The sequence below is a fragment of the Neolamprologus multifasciatus genome, chromosome 12 (assembly GCF_963576455.1).
Source record: "Neolamprologus multifasciatus chromosome 12, fNeoMul1.2, whole genome shotgun sequence".
Taxonomy (NCBI): Eukaryota; Metazoa; Chordata; class Actinopteri; order Cichliformes; family Cichlidae; genus Neolamprologus; species Neolamprologus multifasciatus.
The window spans coordinates 11,611,568-11,630,208 of record NC_140450.1 but is presented as its reverse complement, the minus strand read 5'-3'; the positions used below and the strand labels follow the sequence as shown (position 1 = coordinate 11,630,208).

At 38.9% G+C, this 18,641-nt stretch overlaps 2 protein-coding genes and 1 long non-coding RNA gene across 12 annotated transcripts in view; all 3 read left to right on the top strand.

Moving 5' to 3' along the window:
- kcnip3b (Kv channel interacting protein 3b, calsenilin) overlaps window positions 1-13,288 on the top strand; it is a 60,326-nt gene extending 47,038 nt beyond the window's left edge. For all 3 annotated transcript variants that reach the window (XM_085179102.1, XM_085179104.1, XM_085179103.1), the window contains 6 exons: window positions 6,901-7,025; window positions 7,149-7,218; window positions 8,732-8,910; window positions 9,769-9,873; window positions 10,277-10,339; window positions 12,262-13,288. In XM_085179102.1, the coding sequence (XP_085035228.1) occupies window positions 6,901-7,025; window positions 7,149-7,218; window positions 8,732-8,910; window positions 9,769-9,873; window positions 10,277-10,339; window positions 12,262-12,309 (590 nt within the window). In that variant the 3' untranslated portion in view covers window positions 12,310-13,288. The remainder of the gene's footprint in view (window positions 1-6,900; window positions 7,026-7,148; window positions 7,219-8,731; window positions 8,911-9,768; window positions 9,874-10,276; window positions 10,340-12,261) is intronic.
- LOC146506535 (uncharacterized) lies at window positions 89-3,385 on the top strand. The gene is made up of 2 exons (XR_014877087.1): window positions 89-372; window positions 815-3,385. It is a non-coding gene; the product is annotated as an uncharacterized LOC146506535 (long non-coding RNA).
- A 1,730-nt stretch (window positions 13,289-15,018) lies between the features above and the next one.
- Window positions 15,019-18,641, top strand: part of slc23a2 (solute carrier family 23 member 2) — a 42,406-nt gene continuing 38,783 nt past the window's right edge. For 4 of the 8 annotated variants that reach the window (XM_085179085.1, XM_085179086.1, XM_085179083.1 and 1 more), the window contains exon 1: window positions 15,020-15,310. Coding sequence is in view for 1 of the 8 variants with exons in the window: in XM_085179088.1 (XP_085035214.1) it covers window positions 16,842-16,895 (54 nt within the window). In the remaining 7 variants the exon portion in view is untranslated. Of the gene's footprint in view, window positions 16,896-18,641 lie in introns of all 8 variants that reach the window. The other 4 variants (XM_085179087.1, XM_085179084.1, XM_085179081.1 and 1 more) reach the window with 2 other exon arrangements.

The window sequence follows — 18,641 nt, the reverse complement described above, 5'->3', positions numbered from 1 at the left end:
ATATAGATAGATATATATCTATATATATATAGAGATATAAATATATATCTCTATATATATAGATATAAATATATATCTATATATATATATATAAATATCTATCTATATATATATAGATATATGACTTCTTCCAGATATATAAGTGATGTGAGTTTTTTTCTGTCATTTACATTCATGCTACTGTGTTTGTGTGGTAAATGGAAAGTCAAGAGCTCAATAAATCAAAATCTAAGTGTGATGCTAAAGGAAGTTAAATCTAAAGTGAATACAGGTATTGTGGTATGAGGTGGTAAAGATCTTCTAGCTCCAAGAGTGTGTTGATTCCATCAGCAGCAACAAAGACGGGTACTATGGATGTTTTGACAACTAGCAGTTTAATATTAATCGAGAGTAAATTGTCTGGGATTGCACCAGTTTTCAGTCACAACTGGTGCAATCCCTATACATCTGGATGACAAGCAGGACTGGCCCCTGAACTGGTCTTCCTTAGATGTAACCCAAGAAATTAATTGATCTCTATGTCGCCTCATTTTTTTTTCTGTCTTTGTGTTTGCAGTTTAAGATATTAATTTTCTTTTCACATTTTCCTGCCTCAACGTTTTGAGTTTAAGTTGTGTTTATAAAAGATTCGTTGTTTCATCGTTGAGAATACAATACAACAGGCTTTTTAAATATTCATTAATTCAGTGTTTTCACAACAGAGTTGATTATAATCTTGTGGGGGAACCAGACAGGCAAATATCTATTAAAGTATGTTTTAAACCACATCAGGAGGCTATCTCAGAATCCATTTTGGTACTGTGTATGTGCTAAGACATTCCACATTTAGCATCAGCAATACATTAGTGGTCGCTTATTAATCAGAAGATGCCGTGGCCTATTTGATGAATTATTTATATCATCAGCACTCAACAAAAGCTCCTTTGATTTCACCCTACGAAAAATATTCACTCATTGGCACTTGTTGTGTGTGTTTGTGTAAATGTGTGTGTGCTTATAGTTCAGTTAAGTGATGTGATCTAAAACCAAACCACTGACCTTTCAGGCCGGTGCTCTCTGATGTCGATTTTTGGGATCAGTCCAGGTTGGACCTATTTTGGGATGAAATCGATGGCAGAGGTAGCCTTGGCTTTAGAGATGTATGAGCCCTATTTCGGGGCTTTCTGATACCAGTATCTGGTGTTTTACTGGCGGTTTGCGTTGGATATTTTAAGTGACAAGTGGCGTCAGTGTACGGTAAGAAAAGATAAGGAGGAAGTGAGTATTTCACTCTGTTCATCTCTGGTTTCTTTGCTCATTTTCATGTTTCTTAGAAGTCCTTTAGATCAATTTAATAAATTACTCAGAATTTATGATTCATATCATCAATTTCCCAAAGCTGGTGCATTTAGAAAATGCTTTCAGTTAAACAGGACCTACTGTGCTTCTTCTTGTTTTATCTAATATGGCCAAAGTTTCAAATAAGTTCAGGATATGTGCAATTAATTCCTCTGAAAGGAAATCTCGGGGTTTAGACTTTAGCTTTGACACTTTTTTCTACTCTTGAAACTAATATCAGCCCACCTTCTGTTTGCAAGGGGCAGCCAATCAGAAGGTAATCAACTAAAAGTGAGAGGCGCTTTAATGCTGTTTGTTTCAGATCACTGATGAGCTGAGGGGCTACACTAAGGCACAGTAAAAGATGAAAAGATTTCTTTGAACTGTGAATCAATAAAATCAAAATAGCAGGCATTAGTGGACTGGCAAGTGGAAGCACCAAAACATTTCCCGGTGGCTTAAAGGTCATTTTTGCCTGCCGTGAACTTGAGCAGCAATATTATAAAAGTGCGAATGAGTTGAGGGAACTATCAGACCACAGCAGATCTGTCTCTAGCGTCCTCCTCTGCCATATCTTCCCTTTGCGGATCCTCCATCATTACATCCATGAGATTTCTCTGTGGTCTTCAACTTCTCCTCCTCCCTGGCAGCTCCATCTTTAACATCCTTTCTCCGGTATATTCACTCTGCCTCCTCTGCACATGTCCAAACTGCTCAACCTGAGCTGTTCCTCTGATGTACTTATTTCTAATCTTGTCCATCCTGGTCACCTCCAGCATCATCAATCAGCCTCGTATGTGCTTAATGTAAGAGCTGTCATTTTTAATTATTATTTTCTTATTTTAATGGCTCCATCCTCCAGGATCTGAAAAACATATGATGTGAGATGAATGTCACTCTAGTTAATGCTGTTTATTTAGAGCAATATGCTTAAGAAGCTGCATCTTATGATCCTAGGAGTTAATACAATCCACTAATGGTAGACTCTGTTATCTATGATTTATCGCTGGCTTTTATTGTTAAAGTTTCAAATTGAATGAGTAGGAAATTATAGAAGGTCTGCATGGACATAACTGTGAATGGAGAGAAAAACAATTTCTTAGTCTGCTATGGAGTTACATCCTCATATTACATCATGCACTTTGTGCATGTTGTCTCTTTAGTCTCCACTAGAGGGAGGCAGACAGTAAAATGAGCTTTGAACAAGTGTCACAGGGCCTGAGGGAGCCTTCTCTCACTGTTTTTCTTTATTACACGAGAATGAGTGTGTGACAGGACTCCACTGAGGCATTAAATCTGTGCTGCAGATCCCAAGAGAGACGGGGGAACAATTAGAAAGTGGATCACGGAGCTGACTGGGAAAATGAGATTCAGGACACCTGTTGACCTTTGTCATCACCCTCTCTGTGTCCTTAAAGGCAAATTATTTTTCCGCTTGTCACATTTAGCAGAAATCATTCTAATCTTTGTCAGCCATGCCTATTTAAAGCCGTCCTGCACTGATTTGATGTATTTTCCGGTCTCGTGTTGAGGTTGTTTTGATGGAAATGGGAGAAATGCAACTTTCTCTGCTTCCTCAGGAGTTCAGAGGTTAATTAGCAGAGAATAAGGTGTGATATGGAGGGAGGCTATAGAGGAGGAAGCTGCACAGCATCAGTCATTTGTTCTGTGGTGGATTTTCCTGATGCACCTCCTTGAGAATAACTTTTTTTTATTGTTGTTATCACAGACGGCAGGAATAATATTTACTGGAGAAATCCCAAGCCAGCTTCAGCTTTTTGCCAAAAACCTAATCTATGTGGTTTGAGGATATTTGAGCTTCCTCTTCACGTGATTGGATTTCCTTTGGATTAACGTGGTGATCCAGATTTTTGGGGGGGATTTTTTACTCTCGTCTGAAGCATTTGATGTTCATGAGGGAGTCGGACCATCACACCCTGCTTTTAATTGTGGAAAAAATCCTGTAACATTCATTGGAGCACGACAGATCACCGGGGTAAAAAAAAAAACACACAAAAAAAACCAGGCAGTCAATTAAAAAGGCAGAGGGGGAGAGCTAAATAAAGAATCATCAAGAAAAAAATGTGACATAAAAAGAGTGATGAGTGACTGACACTGTTTCAGAGACAGGAAAAGGCAGTGGAGAAGAGTGAGACTGTGAGAGGCAGATGGATTAAAACAGGTGTCTATAGAGAGTCCAGTGATGTCGAAATAGAGGGGTAATAAGCAAGGAAAAGAACAAGAGAAGACAAGATAGAAGAAGAGGGGAAGATGAGTGTAAGATGGGAGACGGAGGGACTCCAGACAGTTGGCATCGTCTGCCTGGTGATCATGTTCCTCAAACTGATGCACCTGCTGGGCCTGATCGACATCACTGAGACCGGTGAGATGCCACAGGAGAGGGGAAGTGAGGAGGAGGAAAGACACGGAGCAATTTGTGAATGTTGTGAATGTGTTTGACCTAATCTGGATACGTGTAGATTATCAAGAGAGAAGAAGACATAGCTGTAAGAGGCATGAGACAACCACAGATGGTGTAAACAATAAAGACTTTTTTTGGCTTGGTTTTACACAGGCATAATTTTAAAGCTTGTTAACTGAATAATTGATGTGAGTTGACAGTCAGTCCCTATCAACCTCTGGTAATAATTGCTCACATGTATATTCTTTTAACCCAAACCTTTAAATATGTAAATCTTTTAAAAATGGCAATTATAGAAATACACAGTGTATTACTGATTCCTGAAATACTCATTTCAAACAGGAGTAAATAGTTTGATTTCAGTTTGGCATGAATACATATTTGGTGGTCTGGTGAGTATTTGCAGCACTGGGGCAGTAAAAGGGGAATTAACTGTCATGGTAATACCAGTGCAGCAGTTTGGCTCGTGTTTTAGTGACAGTTAGTGGCATTAAAATTGACACATGTTTAAAAAAAACTAGACTTTCCCAGTGCCTCAGAGTGTGTATAGTACGGTAGCTACACAAATCACTTCTGTTAGAGCAATGATTCCCCAGTACCAGTACAAGTACCCCCAGGGTACTTCTCCAGCCAGGGGAGTACGTGAAAGATCAGCTATTACTTAGGCCAGTTAAAGACTTTAGTGGACATTAACACGTTTAAGCACCCTCAAAAACATGATTCTTCACCCTCAATGAAGCAATAACTTTGAGTTAAATACAGCTGATATATACAATTCAAAGGTTTATTTATTCAGATAATAAATCATTAAGGAAAATGTGCTTATAAATTGAATCTTTACCAATCAAGTCAATTTTATTTCACCAGATTCCATTAAATGTGACATTTTATCTTTTATTTATGTTACAAACTATACATGGAACATTCACATGTAATTAATTTAGAGGTAAAAGTAAAGCATTTTGGGCACAGGCTTTTTGACTGCATAAAACCTCTCTAAAAGAAATAAACGAGGAGTAAAACAAAGAATAAAAACTGATTTCCTTTTATCCAAAGGGAAATCAACGATTAAGATAGTTTTCTAAAATTATGCCTAACACTTTACATTATTACATAATGCATTGCAAATCCCAGCAAAGTGAAGTCTGCCATTTTCATTCTTAATGTCTTATAATAGTTTTCAGTGTGTTTTGTAGATTGTGTTCTGTGTGTCTGAATTTTCTGAAGTTTTGAGCCCTGGGTTTAACATTTCCATGGTAACAGATGCCTCCGCCAATCAGACGCCACTGTTTCAATTTAGGATTGTGGGTAGAGTAAAAAAAGCCTTTTTGTTACAACGAAAAGGTTGATATACAGACCTGTGCTTTCTGTAGGAATACTTACCATCATCCCATGTTTTAGATTGCAGTAAGGCGTAACTCTGAATGTTTATGGCTCATAATGAATCAGGTTTTTATTTCCACAAACAAAATGCTGACCTGCAGAACTCTTGTCACCAATAGTTTTTCTTGGTTATTCTGTATTATTCTGTATCTTGCAGGAGATACAGAATAATCATGCTCTGATGGGATCATATGAGAGTTATTTTCTTTAATAGAATTTGAAATTATTAAAAATGCGTAGGTTAGATTCATTGTAGATTAGAATCTTTAGCAGGCAAATTAAACTTTATTTGCAGAAATGTTGCAAAAAATGCATTGAACAGTCTGGAAATTTAGAGGGAAAAAGCAAAATGTGTGGACTTTCGAGAAAGTATTTCATCCTACCGGTTGCCTTTTCTGATATAACTGGGTTACAAGAGCATGACCGTCTTTGACAGCTGCACCCATACAGACGAGGTCAGAAGCCATCTTCTTCTCACATTGTGCAAGAATAAATGAACTGTAAAGAAATGTTGAAGAGCGGATCACCTTCCAGCTTTAATCCCCTTCTCTGTGGTTTGGGTTTATGTTTCACAGTGTATCATATTTCCCCGCTCTGCTGGGTGTTTTATCCGAATATGACATGAGTCCTCTCCTTTGGACCCATCGTGTAAACCACACAGCGTCCGATCTGACTTGACATGTTTTCTTTTTGTTTTTTGTTTTTTTCTTCCTCTTACTGTCACTCTCCCACTGTTCTCCATTTACGCTCTTTCACTCCATCTCGGTGTCGACACCCGTCCACCTCCTCCACCTCTGTTCTTTCTGTCTAAAGATGGTGAGTATGTAACAACATGAGTCCAACCAAACGGAGAAAACTTCCCTCCTTTTTTAAAAGTGTTTTCTTTTTGCCCGGCTGTGCAGTGCTTTCTCTTAGTGTGCAATGGTAACCAATGTCACGACACTTAATTTGAGTGAGAAAGTGTCTTTGATCTAAATGATCAAACTTAGGTTTTCTGTGGTGGCTTTTGTTTTGAAAGTCGCTCCATATAAAGTCAGCCAGATTTGAAACATTTCCCACACCTTCAGGATAGGCTGATGTTTGTTCTACAATAACTTTTTTATGTTTAATGAAGGCATGCAAACTTTTACCTTTATACTATAAATATACTTTCCAAGTTACAGGCCCTTGAAGTACATAGGGATTGGCTGGAATTCAGTGCTTTTTAATGGCCTTTCATTTTTAAATGCTTGAACCTGATTAAAACTGATTTGGTTGTAGTTTTTAACGATGTTTAAACAAGGCAATATAAAAAAGTGATAAATTTCAACCTTCCTTTTATATATTTCAAGGGCCTGTAGCTCAGAAACTACTCATACATTATTGACCAACAATATCAGCTGATTCTGATGGGGCTATGTGTGATGCATTGACTAAATTCTCATAAATTGACCCTTCAAGGTTGGTGACATGTCCACCATAAAGAAAGTACCTCCTCCTCTTATTTTACTCCCTTGTTCGCCTGCCTTTTCCTCCTCCACAGTTTTTTGATAATTCTCTCTTTTGAACTTCGAACATTTTCCTCTTATGCCTCCTCCTGTTGAATGTGTGAACCCACCCACACCCCATCTCCGAATGTTGACCTGCATCCTCTCACTCAATGTCTGCCCCATCCTCCCTCTTTTTTCTCTCCATCCTTCCCTCCCTTCATCACTTCTCTCTCCTTCTCCCCTTCTTTACTTTTCCTCCTTTCTGTCTGTCTATCCATCCCTTTCTCTCTGTCTCTCTTCCTCCCACAGATAGCAGCGACAGTGATTTGGAGCTGTCGACTGTGCGTCACCAGCCAGAGGGGCTGGACCAGCTGCAGGCTCAGACCAAGTTCACCAGGAAGGAGCTTCAGTCTCTGTATCGAGGCTTCAAGAACGTGCGTCTAGCTGCTGCTTCTGCTGAGACCAGCCTAATTGCTTTGCTATTATTACTATGCTTTATATAGAGCTGAATTATTATTCTAACATGTATATCTCCTTTTTCCTCCTCCCTTGAGCAGGAGTGTCCCAGCGGACTGGTTGATGAGGAGACATTCAAGTCCATCTATTCTCAGTTCTTTCCCCAAGGAGGTTAGACATTAAAACAATCTCCTCTTTTTCTGTCCTTTTTAGTGAGGGACCGAGGATCATATTTTTCCACACCTGATTTATATTTCATAACTTTGACCTCCTAAGACCCAAACTCTTTCATGGCATGCCTTTTTAATTTCTCTTTGCTATTTGGGCTGATTGGGACCTGATGAATGTAAAAACAAAATTACCTGATTTTTATTTATTTTTTTTGAGAAAAATCAGATCCACATATGAGGACATTTGTTTTAAATTTTGATAGAGCAGTGGCAGTATAATGTCCTCGTAAGTGGATATCAGGCCCTTGTAGAGAAAAGGTCTAGACAACCCAAAATGTGATGTCCACAGATTTGGATGCCAGGTCCTAGGAGGTTAAACAAGTTTTAAACAAGATGCACACCCAATTATTTTGTTCCTGAAGCAGGCCTGAAATATGCCTCCATTCAGGAAAGAGAAACAAGGGTTACCCCAGTAGGTGTCAAAGGGGGAATGAGTTAAAAGCATTTAGTATGAGAAGTAAAAGTATGTGGCTACAAGAGCCACATGCTGCAATATTAAGTTAAAATTCAGTTTATCATGCTTTAATGCTGCCCTATTAAAATAAATTAATAGTATTAAAAAATACACAGTGTGTCAGAATTAATCTGAAACTGAAAAGTCCAGTATGCCAAAGTCTGGAAGAATACCCAGACTGCCACCTTCAGATGAGAGGAAGCTGCTTTGGATGCTCAGGAGCAACCCAGGAGCCATCAGTGCTCAAGCCTGCTATGAACTGGAAACCAGTGAAACACCAGCTTTATTGGCTAAACTTGTTTTGCATCGCCATGGACTAAAAGGGTGTTGACTACACGGACAAGTCAAAGCCTTCTGGAGAAAAGTGACACAAAAATTGATCTATTTGGGTACAATGACATGAGGCATTTTTGGAAGAGTGTTATGTCTCCCTCCCCTTACCCCTGTTGGAGGGTTCTTCCTGTTAAATAGGAGGTTTTCCTTCCCACTGTCGCCAACAGTGTTGCAACAGGACGCATCAAAACACACACAAAAACTAGTTTTAGAATTGAAACCGCAGGCTAACCTCTGGAACAGCCTTTCCAAAGTCCCAACTTCAATCATGAAAATTTGTTAACAATGTTTGAAAGCTGGGTCTGCGCCAGGAAACCAAACAATTTAAATGAACTCTACCAAATATTTGACCCTTTGTGCATTAAATCCAAAATAAATTAAACGCTGCACAATCTTTCCACTCTGGACAAGAACAGTTCAAAGAAATCATTAAAAGCCCAAAATTATCATTACTTTCATACCAGTGGTGCTTGTAAACTTCTGACCACAACTATAATAATATCACAAGATATGCAACTCATAATCTATTAGAGTAATTAAAAAAATCAAAGCAGAACATCTATGAGGTTCAAGCCTCTTCCCTAAGATAATGACTCCCTCTTCTTTGCTGTTTTTGAGTGCTTTGTTAAAAGCACTACATTAAATCCGCGTCTTCTTTCATCTACAGATGCAACCACCTACGCTCACTTCCTGTTCAACGCATTTGACATGGACAGAAACGGTTCAATCCGTTTTGAGGACTTCGTCATCGGCCTGTCAGTGTTGCTCAGAGGTTCGGTCACCGAGAAGCTCAACTGGGCTTTTAACCTTTACGACATTAATAAGGATGGTTACATCACCAAAGAGGTATGTGTGTGTGTGTGCGTGCATGCGTGCGCGTGTGCGTGTGCGTGCGTGTAAGATGTGTAATTTTTTTGACAACAAAACAAAGACAAATCTCATATTCTGTCACCTTTGTTACATCCAAAACTGTTTAAACTGACATGAAGTAGAAGCAACTAATAACTGCTTTCATATGTGTACACTGTACATATGTGTACACTTAAGTGCTTTACAAGAAGATAAATGTTATTTAAAAAAAACACTCACCATCTCACCTTCTCAATCTAGATTCTGGGTCTAGATACTGATCAGGAGCCTTAAATCAGGCAGAATTATATATTTTTGTTAGTAATAACTATTATGTCCTATTTAAACAGTTAATAAGCGTTTTTATAATGCTTATTAACTGCTTATTAAGGTGTTAATAAGCATATTAAGCCCATTTCTTGGGGCAGATATGCCTGTTTGTATTTGTAGAGAATAACATGTTGATTGGCTTCACTTTGAGAAACTACACCAGTCGCAGACATTTAAAGGAGAGCTCTTATACTGGTTTTCCATGGTATAGGTGACCTGAATGATGATTGTGCCTTTGGCAGTTTCAAGCTAAATAGACATGTAGACATTTAGCCTCAAGGGCTGTCTGTCTCTATCTATCCGCCCTGATACAATCTCATCTATCTCAGAGACTGGCTTTTTTTTTATTTTTTTATTAAAAACGGCCAAGATGGGACAACTAAATTAAATTTCTGTTTTAATCATATAATATAGAGTTTGTACATTTTAAAATCCATAGTAGGTAAACAAAACACTGAAACAGTTGGCCGTTTTAGGTAAAAAGTGAATTATATCCACTCCCTTTCCTTCTCTGCTTCTCTTCAGGAAATGCTGGCAATTATGAAGTCCATCTATGACATGATGGGGAGGTATACCTACCCTTGCGTGCGGGATGAAGCACCCTCTGAACATGTCGACAAGTTCTTTCAGGTTCTGAATCCACACAATTAAATATAATTTCTAGATTGTAGTTTTTCAGTAAGCCATGGATAACAGACTTAGGGTAGTAAGATTTAGCCTTGAGGCAGATGACTAATGCCCAAAGTTATGATGAAAAGACTGGTGATGGCTCAGGTTGACTCCCTTTTCCATAAAAGCTATTGTAAGCCATACATAACTATATTAGAGCATCTTAGAATATCTGTCATAGATAAAGAAAAACGTGTAGGTATGATAAACACAAACAGAGCCATTTATGAAAAGTGTTCCTTTGTAAAATATAATTTGGTTGGAAATGACCCTACTGATTCATTTTGGTCTCTTAAGAGTTAAATATCATAAATATTGTCTCACTAATGTCTGCTTTCTCTACAAATTTTTTCTGTTTTTTCAGAAAATGGACAGGAACAGAGATGGTGTAGTGACTATTGAAGAGTTCATTGAGACCTGTCAGAAGGTGACGCACACTTTTTTGTCCCACACACCAGTCAGTGTAAATCACAATTACAGTATTGCAGTAGATCAAGGTTCTTGGTTCAATGTCAGCTACAGCATGACGTCACTCACACTGACTAGTATTATCTCCCTTCACACATATTGTAAACCCTGACATGTTATTTTTGGAGGAATATCACACTTTCTAGTCTGTAATAATCATGTTCTGTATTTATATGCGGACTTTACCTTTACTAATTATAGCGTTTTTATTTTTGAATCACCTTTAATCCCGTGTTCTTCTATATGTGTCTCCACTTCTTTCTCACAGTCAGTACTGTAAGGAAAAGAGACCTGATTTCACCTAATTTCCTTTTTTAATACCTAATTCATGAACTTAGAAAAGTCAGTGATAAAAACCCAGCTTCACATCCTCAAAGATATCTCTGCAGTTAATAACCAGAATCAGATGTTCCTCATATCAGTACACTATTTTGGTTGAAAAATGTTTATAAACAAATATCCTTAATCATGAACATTCTCTGAAGGAAAGCACTTCCTCTGTATTTTGCTATATTAAGCTCCTGGTGTTTAATTTGTCACAGTCAGTATCTACACAATGTTAACAAACACTAAAACAGTGTTTACTCATCATCTAGTTATTTGGGCAGGCTACATTTTCAGATTTTTTTATGTCTGCTAGACAACCTTGACATAAACACAGTTTTTTTTTCTTAGATTTCTTACAGTAAAGTCAGTGGGCCTTACCAGGAAGACATCTCTGTACTGGAAAAGAAAGACATTTTAAAACACCCTCCCCCAAAAGCTGTAAATTGTTAACTGGGCAACAGTGAAAGTCATTATCTCCCGATAAAGGGTAGTTTTGAGTGTTGGCACTCACTACCAGCAAGTAAACCAAAACATGTAATGAGGCAATGATTTGACTTTTGACCCTGTTTCTTGACTGTTTTACCACAAAATTTGCTTTAGATTGTATGCGCAGTTTCGTGGATGTCAGTTTTCTTACTGACTTCACAAGTAGTTGAGGTCAAAGTATGTACACTAACTTATCTTGTGTTTTGGTTGGTGTAAAACACTGGGTTTTTAGATTATTAGTCATTATTTATTTTGAGACCATCTGATGCAGCTCTGCAGCTGTTTTAACATGCTTCAATCAACAGAGATAAAAATGGAAAATTCAAGACAGTGCATCTACGTAACGAGCAGAGAGCGTTCCAGTTATTTTACTCAAACTGTAGATGTACTGTAGCATGCTTTATTTACACACACATTTCTAAAAAATACCGATAACACTAAGGCACAAAAGAATTACAATCTGAGAACTTTGAATTAACACAAACAATAGACTGAATGCTGCTGCTTTTCCCCTACAGGCTGTGTGTAATAGATGGATTTAGCTTCTAGGTTGAAAAAAGCAATGAGAATGCTAGTTACCACCAGGGGATGACTTGATCGATGACCTCAGTAAATCTTTTTCCTTAGTTAGTGGTCTCAATCACCAGTTCAAGTGTCATTGAATATAAAGTTTGGTGAAAAAGAATGTTTTTCTAGGGCTCTAAGTACACCCTAGATTTCATTTTCTGTATTTTCTGCATGACTTTATCAGTGTCTCACATCACTCTTCTTTACAGCATTGCCTCAATTGACTGCATTCAGTCTTCTTCTCTATCAAGGACATCAAAAAACTGAAATTAGTTGTCTTAATAGAGATTGGTAAAAACAAGCTCAGTCTCTAATCTGTGCCCCTATAAAGAAACATGACATGGTGGAAGATTTATATTCGCAGTTGCTGATAATGACTCAGTTCTTTTGGCTATAAACAGTGCCCCCATGGCCATTTGTTATATCTGAAACTTTGACCTAAAACATTTGTTTCCTTCTGAATTTGCTGACAGATGTTTTATCTTTATCGTTTTTTTGCAGGACGAGAACATCATGAACTCCATGCAGCTGTTTGAAAATGTGATATAAGAATCTGGACGTCCTCAGCTGTTTTCCTTCATTAGCACAACTCACATACAAACAGAGCAAAGTCATGCACCCCACCAGACTCCACAATAACTTAAGACACCCTGATACATAATGTAGCTCCTGTGAAGATGCAGGGACTAGAGGTTTTTCTATTTCTCGCCAAACTCTTTTAATGGTATCTTGTGACTGTTTCTGGATTACAAAAACTGCCTCATGTCAAAGGAGACATTCTTGGATGACTTTTTTGTCCTCGGTGGCTCAACAGACATGCTGATTGTGCTTTGATCAGCGGACAAAAGCCACAAGGAACGAAGAGGCTCAGAGAAATTGACAAACTACATGGATACTAACTTTAACAATAACATACAGTATATACACTCACATATGGAAAAACCTGCTGTTTCCTCAGAGTTTTTATAGCACTGGATGGAGAAAAAAAATCACAGTGAAAAAAAAGACATGAACTAAAGCATGTTTGTCATCAGATATGTCATGTGGAATTAGCTTGCACTACAGTTTTATGATTATGTATTATATGTGCCTGAAATAAAGGCACTGTAGATACCTGCACCTGATATACCACTGAAGAAAACCAGTGTATATGTATATACATGTAAAGTTAATAATTATATCTAATGCATTGTGTTGGTCTAATCTGTGCTCCACCATGTGATGGAATAGGACCAGTGCTCAATATTTGTTTAAGAAATTTCAATGTTAATCACTTAAAAAAATGGTTAGTAAGCGTCATTGGAATTTGGGATATTTAAATGTTTCTCTTGTTTTTTTATTTTTGTTTTGGAAGATTATGTTTGCTGATCAGATTACAAAAATGAGTATTTGCACAACCGTGAAGAAAGACACATCAAACAAACTTTTTCTTTAGTATCTGTGAGCATGCTGACTCCACAGTGCCACAGTGTCATGTACAGTACAGTAGGACCTTTGTGATGTCAGGTAATTAAAGATGCTGTCTACAGGTGCGACTTCTTCTCTTTATTGCATCTCTTTATTGTGGTTAACCAGTGCATTCAAATGATGATTCAGAAAAACTAGCATTATAAAAAGTCAATTTCTATTCCTCTGTATTTAGTGTTACATCCTGGCTTTGGAGCATTGTCCTGTTGTGTGACCCAGTTTATGCAATTACGGCTATTCTTCCAGTCTTTCCTGATCATACTGTCTATTACTGCATGCATAATGCGTTCCTCAGCCTGAAAAGGGTCACACTGATACTTTGATACGATCCCTCAGAGTGACCACTAACCTGATGATGTCAAGCCCACCCACTTAAACAATAGAATTGAATACAGTAAAATTATTATTTTAAGTGGTGCTTATTAATGTGCAGAGTAGATCAAGTTAACACAAAAGGGAAGACAATGACATGAACATATTTAATTTAGCAGCATATTTATTGATTGAACATTCAGGCTTTGGGTGAACAGGTTGCACAACATCACTGTAATGTGTGACATGAAAGGCTAAAAAGCACGCATCGATTTTCTTAGGAATTGGTTAAGGGCCAAAGCTGGGATTGAAGTCAGTAATTAGACATATTTATCAGTTGTAAAACATAAAGTGAAATACCAGGTGCAACAGTAGGGATCTGAGCTGAGATCTTTTATTATTTTTCAATTATTTTGTGCTTATTTTATGCTTTATTGAATTAAAATGCACACATTATTAACAGAAGCATACACAATGGCAAAAGCAGGGCTCTCATGATGAGTTCAAGATTCAAGATTCTTTATTCGTCACATGCATAGTTATACAAGTACAACACGCAGTGAAATGTCACATGACACGCTCCTCGACTTGTGAAGAGAAGAAGAATATTATATATAATATACATTAGGTGAATGTGCAGTAGTAGCATTGTATGCAGCAAGCAGGATAATTCTGTACATTAAGTGAATTAAATAAGAACAGACAATCTGAATGTGAAGTATGCGATACACACAATGTTTCAAACAGAAACAAACAGAAAGAAGACACTGTCATCACACAATTGCCACCACCTGTGGCTCACCTGCCTCCCAGTACCGCCCCCTTGAGCTCACTGCACCACTCCTACTCAGACAATATGAACATATTTAAAATTAAAAAAAGAATTTGAAATGTACATTGTGCCAGTGGGTGTCTAGAAGAGAGTCCCGTCTTAGTCACTTATGGATGCTGTGTGAGAGGGTGGGTGGGTGTGTGGTGGGGGGGATGTTATGGTTTAGGGCCCGGAAGGCTTGAAGGGATACAAGCTCCTCTTGAGTCTCTCTGTCCTAGCCCGGATGATTTCAACAGTTTGCTGCCAGGATGGGACGGGTCCTTCAGTATCTGCGCTGCTCTAGACCGGCATCTCCTGGTGTAGGTGTCCTGAAGTGGAGGGAGAGCAATCCTGTAGCAGTGTTCTGCTGTACGGATCACTCTCTGAAGAGCGTTTTGGTCCTTAACACAGCTGTTCCCAAGGATGTGATGTTCTGTGTGAGGATGTTCTCCACAGAACCCTAAATACAAAATACAAGCCCAGAGCCCCAAAAGCTCGCTTTAATTGTTTAGGAGGCTGCAAAAAACTTACAGCCAGGTTATACAAGCGGGGTTATAATTACAGAACCTGTCCTTGAAGGGAGGGAGTCTGGGCTGCGTCACGTTCTAAGTCGCTTCTGATTGGTTAAGGTGGGGCGAAAGCTTACATAGGCACCCGACGTCACGGGCGATGTGGGCATGCGTCCTGATGAGCGTCATTCCCGTGGTTTATGAAAGGCGAAATCCGTCCACGCGTAGCTGTTTCGAAACCGAGGAGAAGCAGGTCGTCTAGGAAGAACTGGGCTTAAGGACAGTCTCCCAATCTCTTCGCCACCGTCCGCTGCGCGCGTGTGAGCCACTTTCCGCCTTCAACTGTCGCCTGCGCGTGCCTCCCGCCTCGCACAGCTTCAACAACACAAGCCACGGGGACAAGCCAGCGTTAGCCGAGAAGGGAAGTGGACTCTGTCTACTCTTTTATCAGGTAGGTGAGTGTAAAACGTGCCACGTTATTTTTAATTCCAGTGCCTTGTGAGTGTTAGGCACCCCTGCTTTGGTTTCCCACTCTGTACGCTGTCTCAGTTTGGGGGCTGGAGTTGGCAGAAGATAACCGCTAGCGGTTAGAGGTGTGTGAGCTCCCCCCTCTCTCTCTCCTCAGAGGACTTCGTGGGCCGCCTCGACCGTGGCGATGCTGATGCTGAAAGTGTGACCGTGAAAATAAAGGCCCAGATAGCCAGGCTTCTCTTAGGGTTCCAGTACTAGTCACCTTTCTCCTCTTTAGCTCATTTTTTTTTTTTTACACCGTTACTTATCAGTATGAGGTTTAGGGCAGATGTATCAAGGTTTCTAGATAATGAGGGCTTCATTGTGACTCTTACAACACACAAAACATAATACAGATAGGCTAAGTATGCATGAATAAAAATCCTTAATGAATCAAGCAGCACTAACTGCTACACTAATGCACATTTGGCTTTTAGGATTTACTGGCAATTGATGATGGCATTGTCCTAGAAACGTGGCTAGGCAGGTGGGTGTATGCTCACAGTACATGTGCATCTATCACATGACCAATAAGTGGCCCAAAAAAACCCAACCCAAAAGCCAAATGGGCAGTGCCTGGAGGTGACACGGCTATTTACAATTGCATGAGAATTGCATTATAAAATTTACTTTGTATCAACACCCAGATTCCAGGTAGCAGTTCGACTGCTTTATTTTCCTCTCTGAGTAGTTTAAATTTCAAATGAAACTGCCATTCTCAGAGCAGGGACCTTTGATACGACTGCACCTGCTAACACGGGGCTTTGTTGTGAAAGTAATGCTTTCAACTTGTGGTTGTCATCATCAGGGTCCTCAGATCAGTCACAATTGTCATGAGAAGTGTCACAGTAATGCAATCCATGAGATATTTTAATCTGTAATGTGACTGAGATTTGGCCGTTTTATTCTTTCAAACTGCTGACATTAGTTATAATGCCAGCATTGATAGGGTTGTGGACTGATTTGATATAAATTTCTTCCACAAAACACACAACGCAACTGCTGTTTTAAGCAGGGGATTTAGTGTATTTTTTCCACTTAACAAATAAATACCGTGGTGTAACATAGTTGGTTTTCTGTAAGCTTTAAATAAATACTTTTGCCTGACCAAATGGCCAGTAGCACATTTGTGTCCCGTCACAAATAAACAGTTCCTCTAGCCTCATTTCCCCCTCTAAAATTGTGTTTTTGAAAATTCTTACTGCAGTCTGTTAGTGCTTGTAGTACACACCCTGCACCACCCTTACATGCAAAGTATTATCCTGTGTCATTTAACCTGTAGTTTTCACAGCACTTGAGTGGACAAGATTTGTGACATTTTTTTTTCTCTTCAGCTGTGTTTAGTTTAGTTTTTAGATTTTCTTTTATTTCATTTCATGTAGCTGTTTTTCTTGGTGATGAATATTCACAGGTAGTATGCATCGACATGGAGGTGACCTGCTTTCGAGCTCAAGATTTTTCTGACCCACTACATGCAAAAGAAAAGGATGCATACACAAGGAGTGATGTCCTGGGTTAATAGACATGTATGTAATGCCCAAAATAAACCCATACAAGTGTAATTAAGTAGTTGTTGAACTTAAGTTATGGAAAAACTGAGAAGTGCAAATGGAGCTAAAGAATATTTAAAGGATTTTTCTTAGGAATGTTATCCAGATAGTAGATTAAAATCAGCCATTTTCTTCATAGATAATAGGGGTTTTAAGGAAATTTACTATAATGATATTTATGACAATATAGAAAAAATACTAAGTTTTATTGGTGTTTGCAACACAGAATGATGGGTGTTTTCCATCCTTTCCCAGTAATCTACAGTCATCGATGACAGACTACCTAAACTGAAGTCTGGCTTTATCAGAGTGCCAACACCAGCATTATTACAGTGCAACTGTAGTGACACAGCATTATATACGAGGATGCAGCTTAAGTCTGGGATGTTTTAACTAGCTGTTTAAAGCCCTGCTTTTCCACCATTTAACTACATCCGTAATTTCCATGCAATGTTTGTTCCTGTCATATTCAGTGCACCTAGCGAGTGCTCCAGTGATGTGGCATTGGTTCGTTTACTTTTGGGTCACACATCACCAGTTGCTAATATCTCCTTGTTTTTGGTTTTCTATATGATTTGTTTTATTTTTCTCCCCCTCAAGAGGTGAAACAGCCAAAGAATTGTGCTTTGTTGGCGGTCTGACCTCTTGTAAACAGGCAATCTACTTCAATACTATTGACATAGCTCTTGCTCTAAGTGTTTGGGCTTGTCTTGTTTATTTGCGTATTAGGTCATTTTAACTCATGCATTGGTATAGTATGATATGGCCCAGCCCTAATAATGTTTTCAGTCTTTCAGATGTAACAGATGGCAGTTAATAAACCTTGGGGCAGATGTATGAGCTATTGATCCATAGGTGCTGTGATGTAGAGGGGGGGAGCTCAGTGAGTGCAGCAGTGACTGTCTGAAAGAAAGGGGAAGATACAGATGAAAAGCCATTTGTAACCACAGATTTTTCTGTAAGCTGTTTAGCCAGTCACACTTATTCATATTGGGGACCAAATGAAAGTGGAGCACTTGAAATAGAAAGAAATGTGACAGGCTGTTGGGACCAGGTGTTCCCTTTGAAGCTCTGTCATCCGTTATCCTCAAAAAACCTTAAAGATGGAATGCCTGACTGATAGGCCAAACTGAGGAAAGTGGTAATTCTGGTTGTTTGGCAAGAGCAAAGGTCAGTGGTTGAGATTTAATTGTGGTGGGTCACGATCACGTCAAGGAAACAAAGGAAAGCAAAGATGCTACAAAGTGCTGAGGAGGAGGAAAATGGCTAAGAACCAGTCCTGTCAACAGCAAAAGGAAAACAAAGAAAGATGGAAATTGATGGAAAAGATTATTTTAGAGCAGTGGATGAAGCGATGAAATTTTCCTGCCAGTGTTCCCACAAAGAGGCACCCCTCTCTCATCTGTCAGTTATGTTTAAAAAATAATAACTAGCTGTCCATGAACAACCTGTTCATGCTAAAAACATTCTGTGTATTTATTCGATGCTACTGTAAAATAAGGTACTTTTGACTTCAGTGTGGTTTATTTCCAGTTCGGTTAAGGTTGTACACTAAGCTGCAGTCATCCTGGACATTGTTTCCTTTTAATCCGTTAAACCATTTCATCTTGGTCACACTGAAAAGAGCAGTGGCTCACCTAACAGAATGTCGGGGCCAGGACAAGACTCATAGAGGCAAACTGGGTCGCAGATTCTGGCCCTGTTTGGTGTAGGCAGCATGTG